The 16,815-nt window shown below is 33.0% G+C and overlaps 1 protein-coding gene across 1 annotated transcript in view; it reads left to right on the top strand.

Annotated features, from left to right (window-relative positions):
* The first annotated feature begins 929 nt into the window (after positions 1-929).
* LOC143236115 (uncharacterized) overlaps positions 930-16,815 on the top strand; it is a 46,739-nt gene continuing 30,853 nt past the window's right edge. The window contains exons 1-3 of the mRNA XM_076474389.1: positions 930-933; positions 2,489-2,703; positions 13,759-13,894. Coding sequence (XP_076330504.1) covers positions 930-933; positions 2,489-2,703; positions 13,759-13,894 — 355 coding nt within the window. The remainder of the gene's footprint in view (positions 934-2,488; positions 2,704-13,758; positions 13,895-16,815) is intronic.

The raw sequence follows: 16,815 nt of genomic DNA, 5'->3' as shown, positions 1-16,815 counted from the left end.
GTGTAGCTTTGCGCAAAATTCAAAACAAACAAACAATCGTGTTGTGTGCGTTTGTTTTATATATAACTTCTCAAAATGAAAGATTGTTTTTTTTATTGTATTTAGTTCACTAAAACAAACAAACAAACAAACAAACAAACGTTCTTTAAAACAGCTGATGATCTCAAATCCACTCCGACTAGGACAAAACCATTGTAAGACGCGAGAGTAAAGTAATCCACCAAATAGTTTCGGTGAGTGTGTGTATATGTGTTTTCTTATAGCAAAGCCACATCGGTCTATCTACTTAGTCCATCGAGGTGAATCGAATCCTAGTTTCAGTGAAATGGAAGAATATTTACCATCTGATTTTAGTACTAGTTTAAATCGTGATATATTTTCTTCTGTTATTTGTAGTTTATTTGTATGCAAATATACTGTGCTTTTCTCATGAAAAGACAAGAAAAGATAAGAGATTAAGGCTTTATCTCGTGCATGTTATTCATGCAATGTAATCATATATTTCCATGAACTTCAAGAACTTAAAGCAATTAGGAAGGATTTTAATGTGTTAACGATGACTCTGGACCATCACTCCGTTTTCTTTAAGTGAATTATGTATATCGTGACATTTACAGAAACTTGCAATATCCATTAATCTTGATTAAAATTCCCAACCGTGATAGTCAAATGATAAATTTTAATAGAAAGAATAATTACCAGATGGCTGTAACGTTATAATATAAATAATTTCAACATAAATTTATTATATTGGCATAACCACTAGTTTTTTGTTAAAGAATTATGGCTTTCTTAGATAAAAGCTGTTTTGATGTTATGAGTGTGCAACATTTTCAACGAGAGGAGCGCTAAAAGCTATTTGCACATGCAGTTACATTATCTTAGCTTGGTTCACTGTAGTTCAGAACCATTATGACATTATAGCTACGATGGGTAAGTACTACTGAGGTTCAAGCAGAAAAATGAACAGCAACAGTAACACAAACAAAAATATTAACACTTACACGAGAGGCTTTAACTTGCTACTTCGTGCAACGTATTACTTAACTGAGGAACTTAAACGGTATACCTTTTTTATCCAGGAATATCTGTAACTGTCACACACAAACGGCTAGATCAGATAAGCATGACTTCATCTGACTCAGAACTTTTGATTAGATCGAGAGCAGCACGTGATGTCCATGCAGCTTCTTTTTACCGAATAGAGACCTAACTGTAACAGCTATAACACCCTTCACAACTGAAAGTATGGAGAGTGTTCAGTGACATATAACAGCTCGAACTTACGATTAGTAAGTGTCAAAGACTAACGACTCGGATCAAGTGCCTCTTCAACAGATTATTGAAAACAATGATGTTACAAGTAATTTTAGAATTAAAGTTAGTTATTTTTAATTTCGAAAAGATTAAAAAAAACGTTTGATATTAGCTCATTACCATCTTCACTCTCTTATCTGCAGTAAATTTTAATTTTGTCTACAAATAAGTATGTTACTTTACATTAGTGTTTCTTCTTCTTCTATTACAAACCTAATTCCAAATAGTTGGCCCAGCATGATCAGATGGTTAACGCACTCGACTCGTGTTATTATTTACCAGTTAGAAAGAAATAATGGTTAAATATAGCGGTGATTGACATGCCAGGGTTTTAACAAGTTAAAATAATAACCTCGCACTATACTTTGTAGGTACCCGTTATAAAGTTTTAAAGATTTTATTTGTATTTGCTTACATTTCGCCTAAACTCTTAGCGTTAGTTTGACGATTGTAGATTTTCTTTTAATATCGTATTTCTTCTCCTGAAAATGTTTTTTTTTACAGTCGTATGTTTAGAAATCTGTACTTCGTTGAATACGTAAATAGGTGAATACATTGCTGGTGTTACATTTCGCCTTTCGATCTAATAAAAATAAAAGAATGACGCATTAAATTATTTAGGTTTAAATATTTGAATTTAGAAAAATCCGACTTTATCATTATATTCTGTCTTCTAGTTGTCTTTTATGAGGATCTCTAGTTCCATACACCTTATTTTAAATATAAACATAGTATACATATGTATATATAGACACACAAGTATATCAATATATATGTTAATATAGATGCGTAAAACAAATAAAAGAGGTTGCTATGAATGCATGGCTGAGAAATAACACAATAATACAAAACACGCGCAGCTCTACTTCTGTTGTTCTCAGATTAGCTTTTCAGTTTATTTTTGGAAAAAAAAAAAAAACTCATTAATACATGATACAGCCCAAAGTGTCATTTTACCTACTGCCACATTCTAGTTTATAACAAGTGATACAACCCACAGCTCATGTTATTTTTATAACAGTCGCACTCTAGTTTTATGGAAAATTTGTAGTTGTACCTAACGCAGACATTCTAAAAAGTGGGCTTTCGATTGGCGGTACGAGATGGAAGTGATTGCGATTTGCCTATTAAAGCTTAATCATTCAAACGGAGCTGATTTCTTTTCTTACAGTGTTATCGGAGTCTTTGTCCATGAAGATGATAATGATGGATATTCCGTCGCCTACTAGAGTGGGCCAGGCTGTAGAGCTGGTGTGTAACTACGACTTGGAGGGCGAAACTCTCTACTCGGTGAAGTGGTACAAGGATGGAATAGAGTTTTACCGGTTTGTCCCTAATGACTGGCCTCCTGGGCAATTTCTCACACTTCCAGGAATTAGAGTAGATGTAAGGATATTCACCCTGTAGATGTACTAACTAAGAAGGAAAACAATTTTAATATAGACAACCACAGAATAAACTTCCCGTTTTGAAGTTGAAGCTTAGGAAAGTTTTTAGTTCTTTCTTCAATAGTTTACTTTTAAAAAACAATAGGACCTCTATCATGACATTATTTAATAGGACCTCTAACTTGACATTATTTAATAGGACCTCTATCATGACATTATTTAATAGGACCTCTAACTTGACATTATTTAATAGGACCTCTAACTTGACATTATTTAATAGGACCTCTAACTTGACATTATTTCCATTACTCAAACAACTATGATTTTATTCACGTGACTCTTTTCCGATACTTGAATGTAACCATAGCGTTTTATTTGTTTTCCGTGACGTTATTTCCGATATGAAACTAACCACGACATAACCATTTCATTACAAGTGAAGTGTTTCAACGATTGATTTTTAGAAAGCAGCAGTTCCTTTGGTGAGAAGAGCTAGATTCTCTCACATAAAACTGATTTTCAGGCCTTTAAACTATTTATATTATATTGTGTATATATATATATGTATATACTTACAATGAGACAATTTCTGACATATTCTTGGATTAGTTTTAAACTGTCTGCTTGTGAACAACGAAATATCCATATAAAACCAAAGACCGTAGTGAAACAATGTCCCTTACAAACTGTTTTATTCTCAAAATATTTAGAACTAAATTAGTTTAATTTGACAAAAATGTGTTTCTAAAATAGTTTTTATTGTTTTTTATGTGTCAAGAATATATCACTCTTAAAAACTTTTCGTTTTAGCTTCAACGTTCTTAAACAAAAACTAAACGCCACTGCACCTCAAACACCAACCAAACGACACCTTCGCATTGTAGCTTTTCCGGATACTTTCTTTCATTTGATGCAGAACTCAAGAACAAATAATGCAGTGTTAAAATATACACAGATGCCCAAAAGCTTAAGGCCAATGAACATAAAGAAAAAATAAGCCTTTTGCATTGTTAGACTCAAACACTTATTTAAGTAGAGCTTTGAAAGATGAAAATAAGAAAAGGGAAAATAAATATTAAAAAAATGTGAACATTATGAAATTAGCCTAAATACTAGTTGGACAAAAGTTTAAGACCATACCAAAACGAAGTCTTAAACAGGGTAGGAAATGCTCAACAAGAAGTCTTAGTAGTGAGTTGCACGGCCGTCATTGCGAATAACTGCAAACATTCACTTTAGCATGGTCGATATAAGCGTTTCCAGAAGGCTGGCTGGAATATTATTCCAAGTGGTGAAGATGGCTTCACGAAGATCATGCACCGTTTGGAATTGACGTCGATTTCTATAGACTTCCCTTGCCATATGCCCACAAACATTTTCAATGGGGTCCAGTTCGGGATAACACGCTGGATGGTCCAAAAATCACGTTATTCGCCATGAAAAAGTCCTTTATCCTGCGGGTATTGTGGATTGCAGCGTTGTCCTGCTGAAAGATCCAATCATTTCCACACAAAGGAGGGCCTTCAGTCAATAAGGATGCTCTCTCCAACATGCCAATGTAGCCAGCTGCTGTTTGACACCCCTGTATTTAACATGAAGCTCCATTGTTCCATGGAAGGAGAAAGCATCCCAGATCATGATGGAACCTCCTCCACTGTGTCGTGTAGGAAATGTCTCGGGTGGGACATCCTTTTTGTGCCAGTAGCGTTGGAAGCCATCTGGACCATCCAGAATAATTTTTTCTCATGAGAGAACAAAACCTTCTTCCATTTTTCTACGTCCCATGTTTGTTGCTTCTCCACAAAGTTTAACCGAGCTGTTTCGTGGTGTGGAAGGAGGCGTGGCCTTTGAAGACGTTTATGGTTTTTAAAGCCATTCTCTTGTAGATACCGTCTTACCGTTCATGAGCTGCTTTCTGCATCCGTAAGGGCCTTAATCTGGTTCGACGATCGGCTGGGGTCTTGCTGGACAACCCATCAAATCCTTGTGCTCAACCCCGGCGAAATTTTCTTGGTCCAACCACATGAAATTCTCGCGTTTTATCCCTCACGGTCTTTTTAGAATGTTTCAACAGCAGCGCCCAATCTCACCAACGATGACACGTTGAGAGAGACCTAGCTTTTGCAGCCCGACAATTCTGCCACGTTCAAACTCTGTCAACTTTTTAGCTTTTGCTATGTTTTTACCCAACGTAACACAGGAGATGTCAGTGCAAGATCTTGACAACGCTAATGCTTGAACACAAATGACTAAATTTCGTTACGTGTTTACCGATTTATGCTTCATATCAGTATGGTCTTAAACTTTTGACCAGCTAGTATTTAGACTAGTTTCATTGTGTTCACATTTTCCCTATTAAATGCTAAAAAGTTTTTTATTTTTATTTTCCCTTTTCTTATTTTCATCTTTCGAAGCTCTACTAAAATAAGTGATTGAGTCTAACAACGCAAAATGCATATTTTTTCTTTATGTTTATTGCCCTTAAGATTTTGGCCAGCAGTGTGTAATAAGCTTGTTTTCGAGTTCTCTCCAGAAATAATAAAGTCGACCTATATAAACATATTACTCCGAACTCTATGCTTTGCTTTTGTAGTTCGAACTTATGTTAATTAGTTTCAAACAAAGTCGTTTATATCTACTTAAAGAGATGAATGAGATATTTGTGTTTGTTTTTATTATACACCATTTATAGGAGAAAAATTACACTTGTACTCAAAGAGAACAAATAGAATTTACGCACAAAGTAAAATAATCACCAAAATAACTTGTGAACAAAAGATACTTAGTTTAAAAGAAAAACCTAAATACAAAACTGTAAATTATCTACAATATTTTACGTCAAAGTGCAATCGACTATGTACCGGAAAATAGAAATGGCTCTTAAAAAGTTATTTAGTGAACTTAACCGGATGTAAAAACAATGAAAACATGCGCATGCAAATAATTAAGGGCTGTTTATTTGTGTTATCGTACTTAGAAATTTTTATGGCTGTCTCTTGAGCACCTTGTCTTCACTAAGAAATTTTCACAAGCACAGTTAATGACTATGTCTTAACTTTCACTCTTTTTTATGTGACATGCTTTCTTTTTCGAAGACGAGTTTCGATGATCAAATTTAGTATTTTATTTTAGATATTCTGACTTAAGCAGAAAAAATTTAATGATATTTTTAACGTATAAATCTGGGATCTTATTTTATACATACTCTCCTGAAGAGGCATTTGTTCCCACGTGCAGTACGTAAATGTTTTGTTTGCTTTTTTCCTTAAGCCTTTATGATAGGCTTCCGGTACAGGACCAATAAGATGGTACTTCCTCTTATCATTAAGTGTACTTGGTTTGACATGAATCCCGTTCTTTTTTAAACAAAATCTATTTAGGCTGAGCAAAGAATTCAAAGCAGTAGTTTCAACACGAGAGTGCCAAAAATCGATTGTCTACTTCAGATTTCCTCTTCAAGTTGTTTAGTGGCTAACTGTAAGGTATAAACATGGTTAAGAGTCTGTAAATGACGTAATAATGGTGAAAGATAGAGGGGATAGTGTGTCGCATTCATAATGTCTCGGTGAAAGAATGGAAAACCACTTTGTAAGTTAAGCAGCAAATGATCCCAAACTCATAAATTTTTCAATATATATTTACATTGTAACTTATAAAACTCATTCTATGCAAATCACGATACTTTTAAACCTGACCTAGTAAATGTTTAGTATTTTTCATAGATGATTTATTTAGAGTGTTCATTACAGGCAATCATGACTTAGTTTGAAAGAAATCATTTGTAACAAATAAATAATGTAATAGTGAAGTTCCCTTAAATGACGTATACCTTTAACACAAGTAGTCACTGATGATATATATGCAAAATATCGTGTGACATGATATCATAGAACCTCGGTATAAATGAAACTAAATGCCTTTGGTTGCTATATAATTTACGACTTCCCGTCTTTATTAAAATAAGTGGGTTTGTACATTTCGGCCAATTTAAATAGAATTCAACTGTTCACAGAGCTTACTTAAATGGTCCGCATACGAGTGTAGATAAATAAGTTAGATGTAATCTTACGTTTGGCATGACAGTCGTACCATGTATACGCACATTCAAGATGTTATATCCAGCACTTCATAAAATACAAGAATATTACACTAGCAATTATTATGCTAATCTTGGCAGGAAGATTGATACACATGAGGAAGATAACCCACGCTCTAGACTAATTCAAAGAAACTACCCTGATTAGAAATTCTTTAAATGCTATGCAAAATTACATTCCTCTAGGGGTGTTTCTATGCCACTCTGGAATGTTCGCTCAACTTAAGCTGAGCTGCTAGTGAGCTCGAACATGGCGTTATTTAGCAACGTTCTGAGAGCTTTGTCCAACGTTTCATCATCATTACGTCTCTCTTGTTGGTAAATATTAATATTAAATGTTACAGAAACTCACCTGTAGATGAATGTTTAGACATTTCAAACAGTTGTTTAATTAGAATTCTTACGTGAATGCTCTCTTCCGTAATGCAGCCTAGTGCAATGCCTTCTCGGATGTTTAATACACAAGGTATTTTTAATAGGAGCTGATGTCGTAACGCAAACTACATTTAAAACTTAATAAGCTTTATCTCATAACCTACTCTTACCTCTTTCCTTCTTTGATGTACTTTCTGAATATTGATGATCGTACACAGACATTATGTTTAATTAAGATTTAGTGACCATTTATTTCATAATTTTCTCTACCTATCTGCGTGGAAACTTTGGAATATACCTGGTAATCAGTTTCTAATATCCTGATGCCAAATACAGTAAATCCAAGCACGTGATGTTGTTACTCCAGGGTTTATTTGTGTGGGAAAATAACCAGACAATAAATTAATGCGAGTGATTTTGTTTAACTCATCTAACCTGTAAGTTCTCGTTTGGGATAATAAAACTATTAATTATTGAAATATAGAATGACTGAGCAACAAGCAGTTTACTAGCATTAGTGAATACAACGTATAAAGCTATAAAAATGTGTTAGTTCACTGAACAAAATTGACTAGGTATTAAAAAAGACCATACTCAGGTAATAAACTAAGATATAAAGCTATTTCCCGTTAACTTTCAAATCATCTCATATATTCTATTTTCACCTTCATTTGACCGATTAATACAGAGTGTTATATAACTTAATAGACAGAGTTATCGAGAAATTATGCTTAATTTATTCCATGTGATTATGCCTGCATGGTACCTATAAGTTGATCAGTTGTCAAGAAAATGTGTTTCATGTATCCTTTGTTACAGTGGTTACGTGTTACTTCCACTTGATAGTTATTACGAAATTACTTTACGTGTTCCTTTTGCCACGCTAGTTTGATGAAAATAAATTGTCCAACTGTTTCATGGAGTCGGTCTAAGCCTAAAGGAAAAGCTGACCGAACCGAATTATGTATTTAAATAATCGTATTAGAAAAGAGGATTACAGGTAGGTTTATGGTATTTTATACATAAGTTGTTGGTTGGTCTTCAATAGGAAAGGTAATGAGAAAATACTGATTATTTTGATGCATCCTACATTTGATATTTATAATAGCCCTGATAGAGTACACGTGAACTGCAGAGAACTTGGAAATTCTACACAGTTTGGAGATTCAAATGACGTATGTGTCAATAGAGGAGGACTTCCTTCTGTAAACCTTCAGATGCAACGTCATTACAAATAGTTTCTATGAAACTGACTTACTTTATTCTCCGGTGTCATCTAATTAGAACCCTTGTGACTTCTTTCTCTGGGGTTATTTGACAAGAACAACAAGATATTATACAAAGGCTTAAGGGTACAGTAACACTGGACGTGGATGGAAATTCCCAGGACACATCTGACAGAGATGTGTACAATGATACTTCGCGTGGTATGAAAGAAATATTAAACATGTCTGTACGACCTACTGAATCTCTATTCTGTAGCACAATAGTGCCAAGTCTAGTGACGTAAAACACAAAACTTTTAAGTTTTTTTTTACTATATACTATTAATCATTTTCAATAAACGTAATTAGTATTAGTCGATTTCAAAGAGGTAGTACGGTTGTTATAAACTTATATTTGCAGTTGATTTATAAAGAGTAAAACTTGTCACGTTCCTTGCTTTTAAAATATTATTAAGATGGAGATGACGCTTTAGATACTAATAAAATAGCTATTACTAGAACGCTAATTACTGAAGAAATTATATTATCTATTACTTCAAAACTTTGAACTCGTTAAGTTGTTTCATTCTTTACAAACAGATAAACTTCAGAATAACAAAGTTTCAAGTTTTCACCATCATATTAAAAACTAAATTTTTCTAATGAACAGCACCACATAGTACTTTAACGATAAAACCTAAATAAAGCTAAATATATAGTATTGCTTGTGAGTAATATGAAATGGAACCCTGTGCCTGGAAGTTAAAGTGATATAACGTGTCGAAGGCATTGATCCGTCAACAACACCAGGGGCGTGTTGCTTGAGGATCGTCAACACCAGGGGCGCGCGTTGCTCCAGCACGTTGCTAGGTGGTTTAATAGAATTACGACAGCAACAACAGAGGTGCGTTGCTATGGGCGCAATGCAATGGCAGGTGACACCAGATAGCGCATTACTAACATCTATTTTTTTCATATTATTTCATTCCATTTATAGTCTTTGCTTTTGTAATTAATTATCATGGAACCTATCTTTGGGATACTGTAGAGAATATCCATAGAACAAATTAGATGTGCATTCATGAAATTCTCAACATTTGATGGTACATTAGAAAATTATTTTCTAAGTTACTAATTCCTCTTTCGAAATATAACTCCTATATTTGTCGTATAAATATAACTCACTAATACTTATAGTATTAGTATAACTGGATACATAAGATATATGGATGGGTAGGGACTTACGGGCCATACAGTAAACTGTATGATTCACTACACATTAACTCTGATAACGAAGTACTGATTTTTATGCCATTGAGTTTAAAAGCCAGTAAAACAAATTCCCTTACTCATACACTTCACATAACAATATAGTGAGCTATAGGTAAATTCTTAATATGTGATGTTTTCACAGGTTATTATTTTCTGTTTCTAAGTTGCTATTTTCTGTTTTCGATCTAGAACACACATATTTAGTGTTTGAAATATAATTTACCAAGATCTATACAAAACCCTAACGTCTTTAAAATGTAATGATTTTTACACGTAAATAAATAACAGTATTGTCCATCGTCTTACAGTTTGTGCTGTGTTCTTCAAATTTATCCAAGGGGTAAATTTATTAGGTAAGAAGTTAAAACTTCGATAACATTTGATATTTACAAATAACACAAACTGAAATATATATTATTTATACAAATCTGGATTGCCAAAACTAAACTAACTTTCATACAAGTTTTTGTTGTTGTTTATTTTCCCATGTGTTCTGAAGTTCCAATCTTGTTACAATAACAGCGTGTAGATATCCAACTTACCATTCTAGAATACCACTTTCGTCATGTTCATATTTCCAGTTTAATGAGAAGTCTACCATTGAATAATATACATAAGTAAAATAACCAACCCTGACTCAGATTGTTGTCACACACACCGAAATATCTGTTTTGAAACGAAAAATAACAATAAACTAGTTTTCTGAGTCCAAAAATTGATATATTACATTCTAAATAAAGAAACGATTAATTTTTATAGGCAGAAACTTATTATATTTGGTTACTTACATACTAGAACACTTGAGTATACTATAGGTACACTATAAAATCATCCTCGTGTTTTTCAAGTGACGATTTGATCAGACGAGGAATATTAACCTGACGAAATGACTTCGTTCAAGCAATTGAGGCTTAAAGGATTTTTTTCAGCGCCATCACATCATGAGAAAGAGAAAGCTACATTTACACACATCACCTACCACCTCTACTGAAGGAAATGTTTTCCACTTGAAATATTTACAGTAAATACCAACATTAATATTTCTTCTAAGCTCCCAATGAATGGTATCTGAACAGTTGATCTAAGACCATAATACTTGCCGTTTTGTAAATGTACGTACAAGTGTATTCGACAACAGTTTGAGTCAGGATTTGTGATTTTACGTACGTATGTTATTGAATGAAAGTACTTTTACTGAAATTTATAACTGGAAATGTGTTCATGACGAGAGTGTTATTCCAGTTAGATATTTCCACTCTGTGAACATGTGTGAAAAAAAAAAAGTATTGTATGAAAGTTATTTTAATTTTGGCAATCCTGATTTTTATAATTTATACATATCCGAGTTTGTAAATATCAAACGTTATCAAATTGTCAGCCTGTGAGAAGAAATTTACCTATAACATACACGTTCAAGAAATTAACCTATGTACCATAATAAAATTTTTCAAGGTTTTATAAAATACATGTTCCTTTTTTATTTTTTAGGTCATACCTACAAACTGCTCTTTTTTAAAACCACGTCTATAATTAAATACTATAAGTGATTCCTACTATCTTGACGACTGGGGGTCATTCCTCTCCGCTGTACAGGTAATGGTGTTCACGTAAAGTAGACTACAGGGTGGCCCGTAAGTCCCTACCCATCCATATATCTTATGTATCCAGTGTATCTGTGTGCTGTCCCTCATTCTCGCTGCATAATATTATGCGATACCATGTTCTTTAAGTGTAAATGGGCTTACATCGGCCATATTTCTCTGAGAAAAAAGAAACAAATTTATAATACATGCGTAATTGAATATAACATAACATATGGATGGGTAGGGACTTACGGGTCACCCTGTAGTTGTCAGTCTTAGTTCAATCTGTTGGACATCAAGGATTTTTTTAGATTACTTTTGTAAATAAAAGTTCAGGCACTAAGATCACAATTTTTATTCTCAGTTTGTATGTGTTTGAAAGGTGAGATGTTTTTCAATATATACGTGAAGTGCATGAACAGACACGTTTGTTTCATTCATATACAAAATACGTTTTTCATTTTTAAAACTAAATAAAACAAACAGGATTAGAAACTATATTTAACTGCTACCCATACGATAAATTTGAAGGAACTGATCAAATTGTAAGACGCTGGAAAAATACTGTTATTTCTTTACGCGTCTGAACCATTACGTTTTCAAGAAGCTAGACTTTTCACCAAACCTGAGAGTTCTGGATCGAAAACAGAAAGTGGTAATTTAAAAACAGAAACTGATGACCTGTAGTATCATCAAATATTGATAATTTAATGAATGAACATTTAGTTTAATGTTTTGTTATTCTGTAGTGTATCCAATAAAGTTTCTACGATAATTAATTATAAAAGCAAAGTCGTATGAAATGATATGAAAAAGATAAATGTTGGTAACACACCACCTGGTGTCATCTGCCATTGCACCCTTAGCATCGTGCCCTTGGTGTTGATGGTCACCTAGTAACACGTCACTGGTGTTGTTAATAGGTCATTTCCTAAGAAATGTTATACGAGCTTGTCGAAATTGGGTGAAGGTCATGTTGGCTTACTTCCAATCTCGTACTTCTGTAGTGTATAAAAGTATAATATTATTTTTAACTTTTTAACATTCAAGGTATTCACTCGATTTAGCAGACTATATATATAATACAGCAACTTTTAAAATCAGAATGCCACAAAATACTTTTTATTAACTCGTCTAACAGATTAGTTTATATTTTTTTACATCTATTTTTAAAGTTATGTAACAGAAAATATTGTATTTTCAAACTATTTTATTTAGTTGCGATTTTCGGGGGCGTTTTTCTTCATAAAATCGAGATGCGTAAGGAAAATAAAAAAATTGGAACAGAGTTCATTAGAAAAACAAAAGTGTCAAAACATGACAAAACCTCAAACATTTTAATCTATTTGTAACTCAAAATAAACACACGCATATTAATATGTTTAACATAGTGTGTTTAAAAGTAAAGTCTTTGTTAAATAAAACGCATAGATCAACTATAGTGTTAACAGGAGGAAAAAAACTTTCGATTTTTTGATGATTATCAGTTACAAACAAAGTGGAAACATTGTCCGAATTTGAGAAATTTCACAAAAGATACTATTTGTTATAAAGAAAATAACCCCTCCTTCCACAGAAAGTACTTGCAGTTAATTGTGATATTGAACAAGAGTTTACAAAAGTTGTGAATGCAGTAAAAATTTCCCGCGAGAATTACCTGTCTGTCTGTGATAAATTATCAAATTCTTATTTTAATTATTCTTTTCACAACTGTCGAGAATTTTAAAGCCACAGTAAACATGAAAAGAATGGCACGTACATTGGACAACTGAGATCTTTTACTTCTTTATTTATTGTTGTTTGTTTTGTTCGTAAGGTTTTTCTATACCAGGAAAACCTACATTCTTGAATAATGTACGGAATAATAATTAGATTTTTAATTTCACATGGATAATCACGAATGTATTTATAAAGCCAAATATTTATGGAAGTTTATTTAAGGAAGTTATCCCTGGTAATTTCTCCAAGTTATTCACAGTAAGATATCCAGGTAAGTTATTCACGGTAACTTATACAAGTAAGTTATTTATGGTATCTTATCCAAATAAGTTATTAATGGTAACTTATCAAAGTAAGTTATCCAGGGATATATATATTGCACCAATTATCTGTCTGTGCATAGGTTCTTCTATTTTTCTGTCCATTCTTTCTTTCTATATTTCATTATTTTTATTACTTATTAAATTATCTCTTTTTTTCATCCTATTATTTACTTGTCGACTTCAAACAGCAAATCAATCTTCTATCCATCAATTTTTCCTTTCTTACCCTTTATTTATCATGTTCTTTTGTCTTTCCTGGCTTAAGTTAGCAATTGCTTCTCACCCCATTTATCTCCTTAAAACCCATCTTTGTATTTTTGCATTTCTCCTTTAATCTATCTGTCCATTTCCTTATCTCTTGATATGCACTAACTTGTATGTACATTTACTGATACACTCACCTATCATCACCACTTTCTAATTTTTACTTAATTACCCATACATTCTTCCACATAATTAACTAAAGAGAAACACCTTCAGCTGTCTAGGTCCAATAGACAGTCAGTGTATTTACGAGAGGTTGATCTGGATACAGCTGGAGTATACCGTTGTGAAGTGTCCGCTGAAGCTCCTGTTTTTGACACAGTATCTGCCAAGAAAGAGATGAAGGTATTCGGTACGTTCTTTATAACATGCTTTGACGTTTGTTTAAACAGAGCCCAACAGAAAATACTTAAATATTTTAAAATTGACTTTGTTTAACGTGTGTTTTCTATGTATGTCTATAATGTAGCTGCATAGTCAAAAGAGGCGAGCGAGGGGTATCTAGCGTTAACACCAACATTATTGATGAAACCTCAAACTATCACTGACAACAGAAATTACGTTTTACTTAATTTCAATTAATCGACTGGAAGAACAGTTGAGATAATCACGTTGTTGAGCTAATAAGCTGCTTTCTTTCATTTTTGAGTCGTGTTTATATTTTTATATCGGACTTTACAAATGTATCTAATTGGTATGGAGCTTTAAAGAGCGACTTTAATTAACTGAAGTTTAATCAAACTAAGTAAATTACTAAAACTATTTCTTCTCGCTAGTCTTTAATAAAACAAAGTATGTGCATTGAAAACAATTACAAATGAGAGATACGTCTGATTTGAGAAGTTTTGTTAAGCAAAGTATAATTTTTTACTCACAAAATAGTTAATTTTCGTTCTATTTTTAGTTGCAAAATAATGTATTTAATAGTGATACACTTATTAAGATACAAATACATGCAATTGAACTATGCAAATCTGTTTAATATTACAGGTTGTACAAAAGTAAGTGTATCATTTGATATTATGATGGCTATAATTTTTCATTCTATGTTCTTAAAATCTATTTCAAACTGTTAATATACGTGGATACCTTATATATCACCTCATGTTGTAGAAATACGTTTTAAAAACAAACAAGTATGTAAGTTGTACTTCAGATGGTTTCTTTACGATAATGTTCAAGATGCTTCAGAGTTAACTATATATATATATACCTCTCCCCCTCCTGGAACAGTGGTAAGTCTATGGATTTACAACGCTAGCATCAGAGGTTCGATTCCCCTCAGTGGACACAGCAGATAGCCCGATGTGGTTTTGCTATAAGAGAAAACACACAAAATATAATAAAAGCAGTATAAACAATTAATTTCGATTTCTCATAGAGTTGAGGCTAGTCTTTAGAATTGCAACTTTAGACATTTTAGCTGACATTCGTAAAACGAGTAAATAATACAACCCGATTTACTTACCAGTTTTTTTGCTCCAAAATTAATTTAATACTATCATTTCAACATTAACCGTAATATTTAATTAATATTACCAAACCATTTGATTTCAATACGTTTTTTTTTTTTTCAAAGTGGTAGTGACCGTTTCGCTGAGTTTTCTGTCATGTTTGATATAATGACACGACCTCTACCACCAGAAACAACGTTTTATTTCACGCAACGTTTCATTGTTATAATTATATCTTCTTTAAGAACTAATTTATTTTCACTGACTTATGAATTATAAAAATAAAATGTTGAGCTATGAAAACATTTTTTTTATTAAGGTAAACAGCCGTTTCTTCAAATCGGCTATATTCAAAATATTACAGTTTCAGTTCACTTTAACAAATCACAAAAGCCTCCCCCACTCAGTTATTCAGTGATAAGCCTATAGGTTTGTTACGTTAAAATTTGGCGTTTCGATATCTCTAATGAGCACAGCACAGATAGGGCAAACAAACAAAACTAATATGCTTCCTTTTTCGTTTTTGTATTGTTAGTAGTTCAATTAGAATTTCCACTACTCTCTCAATGGTGAAAATTTACTTTGAAATTCCCAATTAATATATATATAATTTGCTTCTGGAATTAAGAAAATACTAATATTTTTTTTAAACAAATAATCCATAGGACAAGCTGGTACTTATTATTTCCAAATTACGATGAATTGAGGTTAAGGAACTTCAGATTGTAGGATTTACAACAGGGAATGATCTTTAGAACAGCACGACTCTGAGAACGTTATGCCACACATAGCCAACCAAGGATTACTCTAACTCTGACTTTGTTTGGAAGCTTGGTTATATCGTATGTCGGAAAGTTAAAGAGACAAAGAGAACGAACTGTTGTTTTATGTTTCAAAATTTTGGTTCTCGTTACACACGAGTTATCCACAGGTGGCAATACCTGGAGTGTGTTTTCTTATAGCAAAGCCACATTGGGCTATCTGCTGACCCCACCGCGGGGAATCAAACCCCTGATTTTAGCGTTGTAAATCCGTAGACTTACCGATGTACCAGCGGGGAACCCGAACAATGGGATTTGACTGTTACTCTTATAACGTACTCATGTACTTAAAGCGAGTATTGCGTTTTTGTAATAAAGAGACGCTAACCATAAACCCCCTGATTCACGGGTCGAACATGCCAACACTGAGCCTTGCTTTGTCTCAGACAAACCAAATGAAATCATAAATAACCTTTACTCACCTCAGTGTTTTTGTCCCATAATGCACTTTTTAAGTGTTTATGAGAATCACTTCAAGATTAATTTATTCCACCAGTCGATCTCAAATATTATTTCTAATGTCTGTCTGTTTAGTATTAAGAACAAAGCTTCACAATGGGTTATCTGTGCTCTGCCCACCACGGGCACCGAAACCTGGTTTTTAGTGTGTAAGTCCGCAGATATGCAACTGTGCTATTGGGGGCTTGTAGTGTCAGTCAAACTCTCAGAAAAATATCCTTTCAAATTGTAGTTCCTTATTTAATTATACATATAATTAATTACAAAGCCATCCTTTTACGTTTTTTAATCACTACTTTCAGCATGACTTAAACTGTTTTTATTATTATTATGCCTAATTCATTTGTAAAATAGAGAAATAACCTGCAAAATAATAATTATAATAAATATATATCATAATGTGATTTCAAAAAGTTCCATTGAATTTTATGGAAAGAACAGTCTTTAATGTCGCATTCAAAACAACAATGTACCAAATCATGTGTTTCAATCATTTCATTACGAACTGTACCAGGTCACGTGGTTAAGGTACTCTACTC

Source organism: Tachypleus tridentatus, chromosome 13, assembly GCF_004210375.1.
Source record: "Tachypleus tridentatus isolate NWPU-2018 chromosome 13, ASM421037v1, whole genome shotgun sequence".
Classification (NCBI taxonomy): Eukaryota; Metazoa; Arthropoda; class Merostomata; order Xiphosura; family Limulidae; genus Tachypleus; species Tachypleus tridentatus.
Note: the sequence above shows the minus strand (reverse complement) of the source record. Positions and strands in the feature narration are given on the sequence as shown.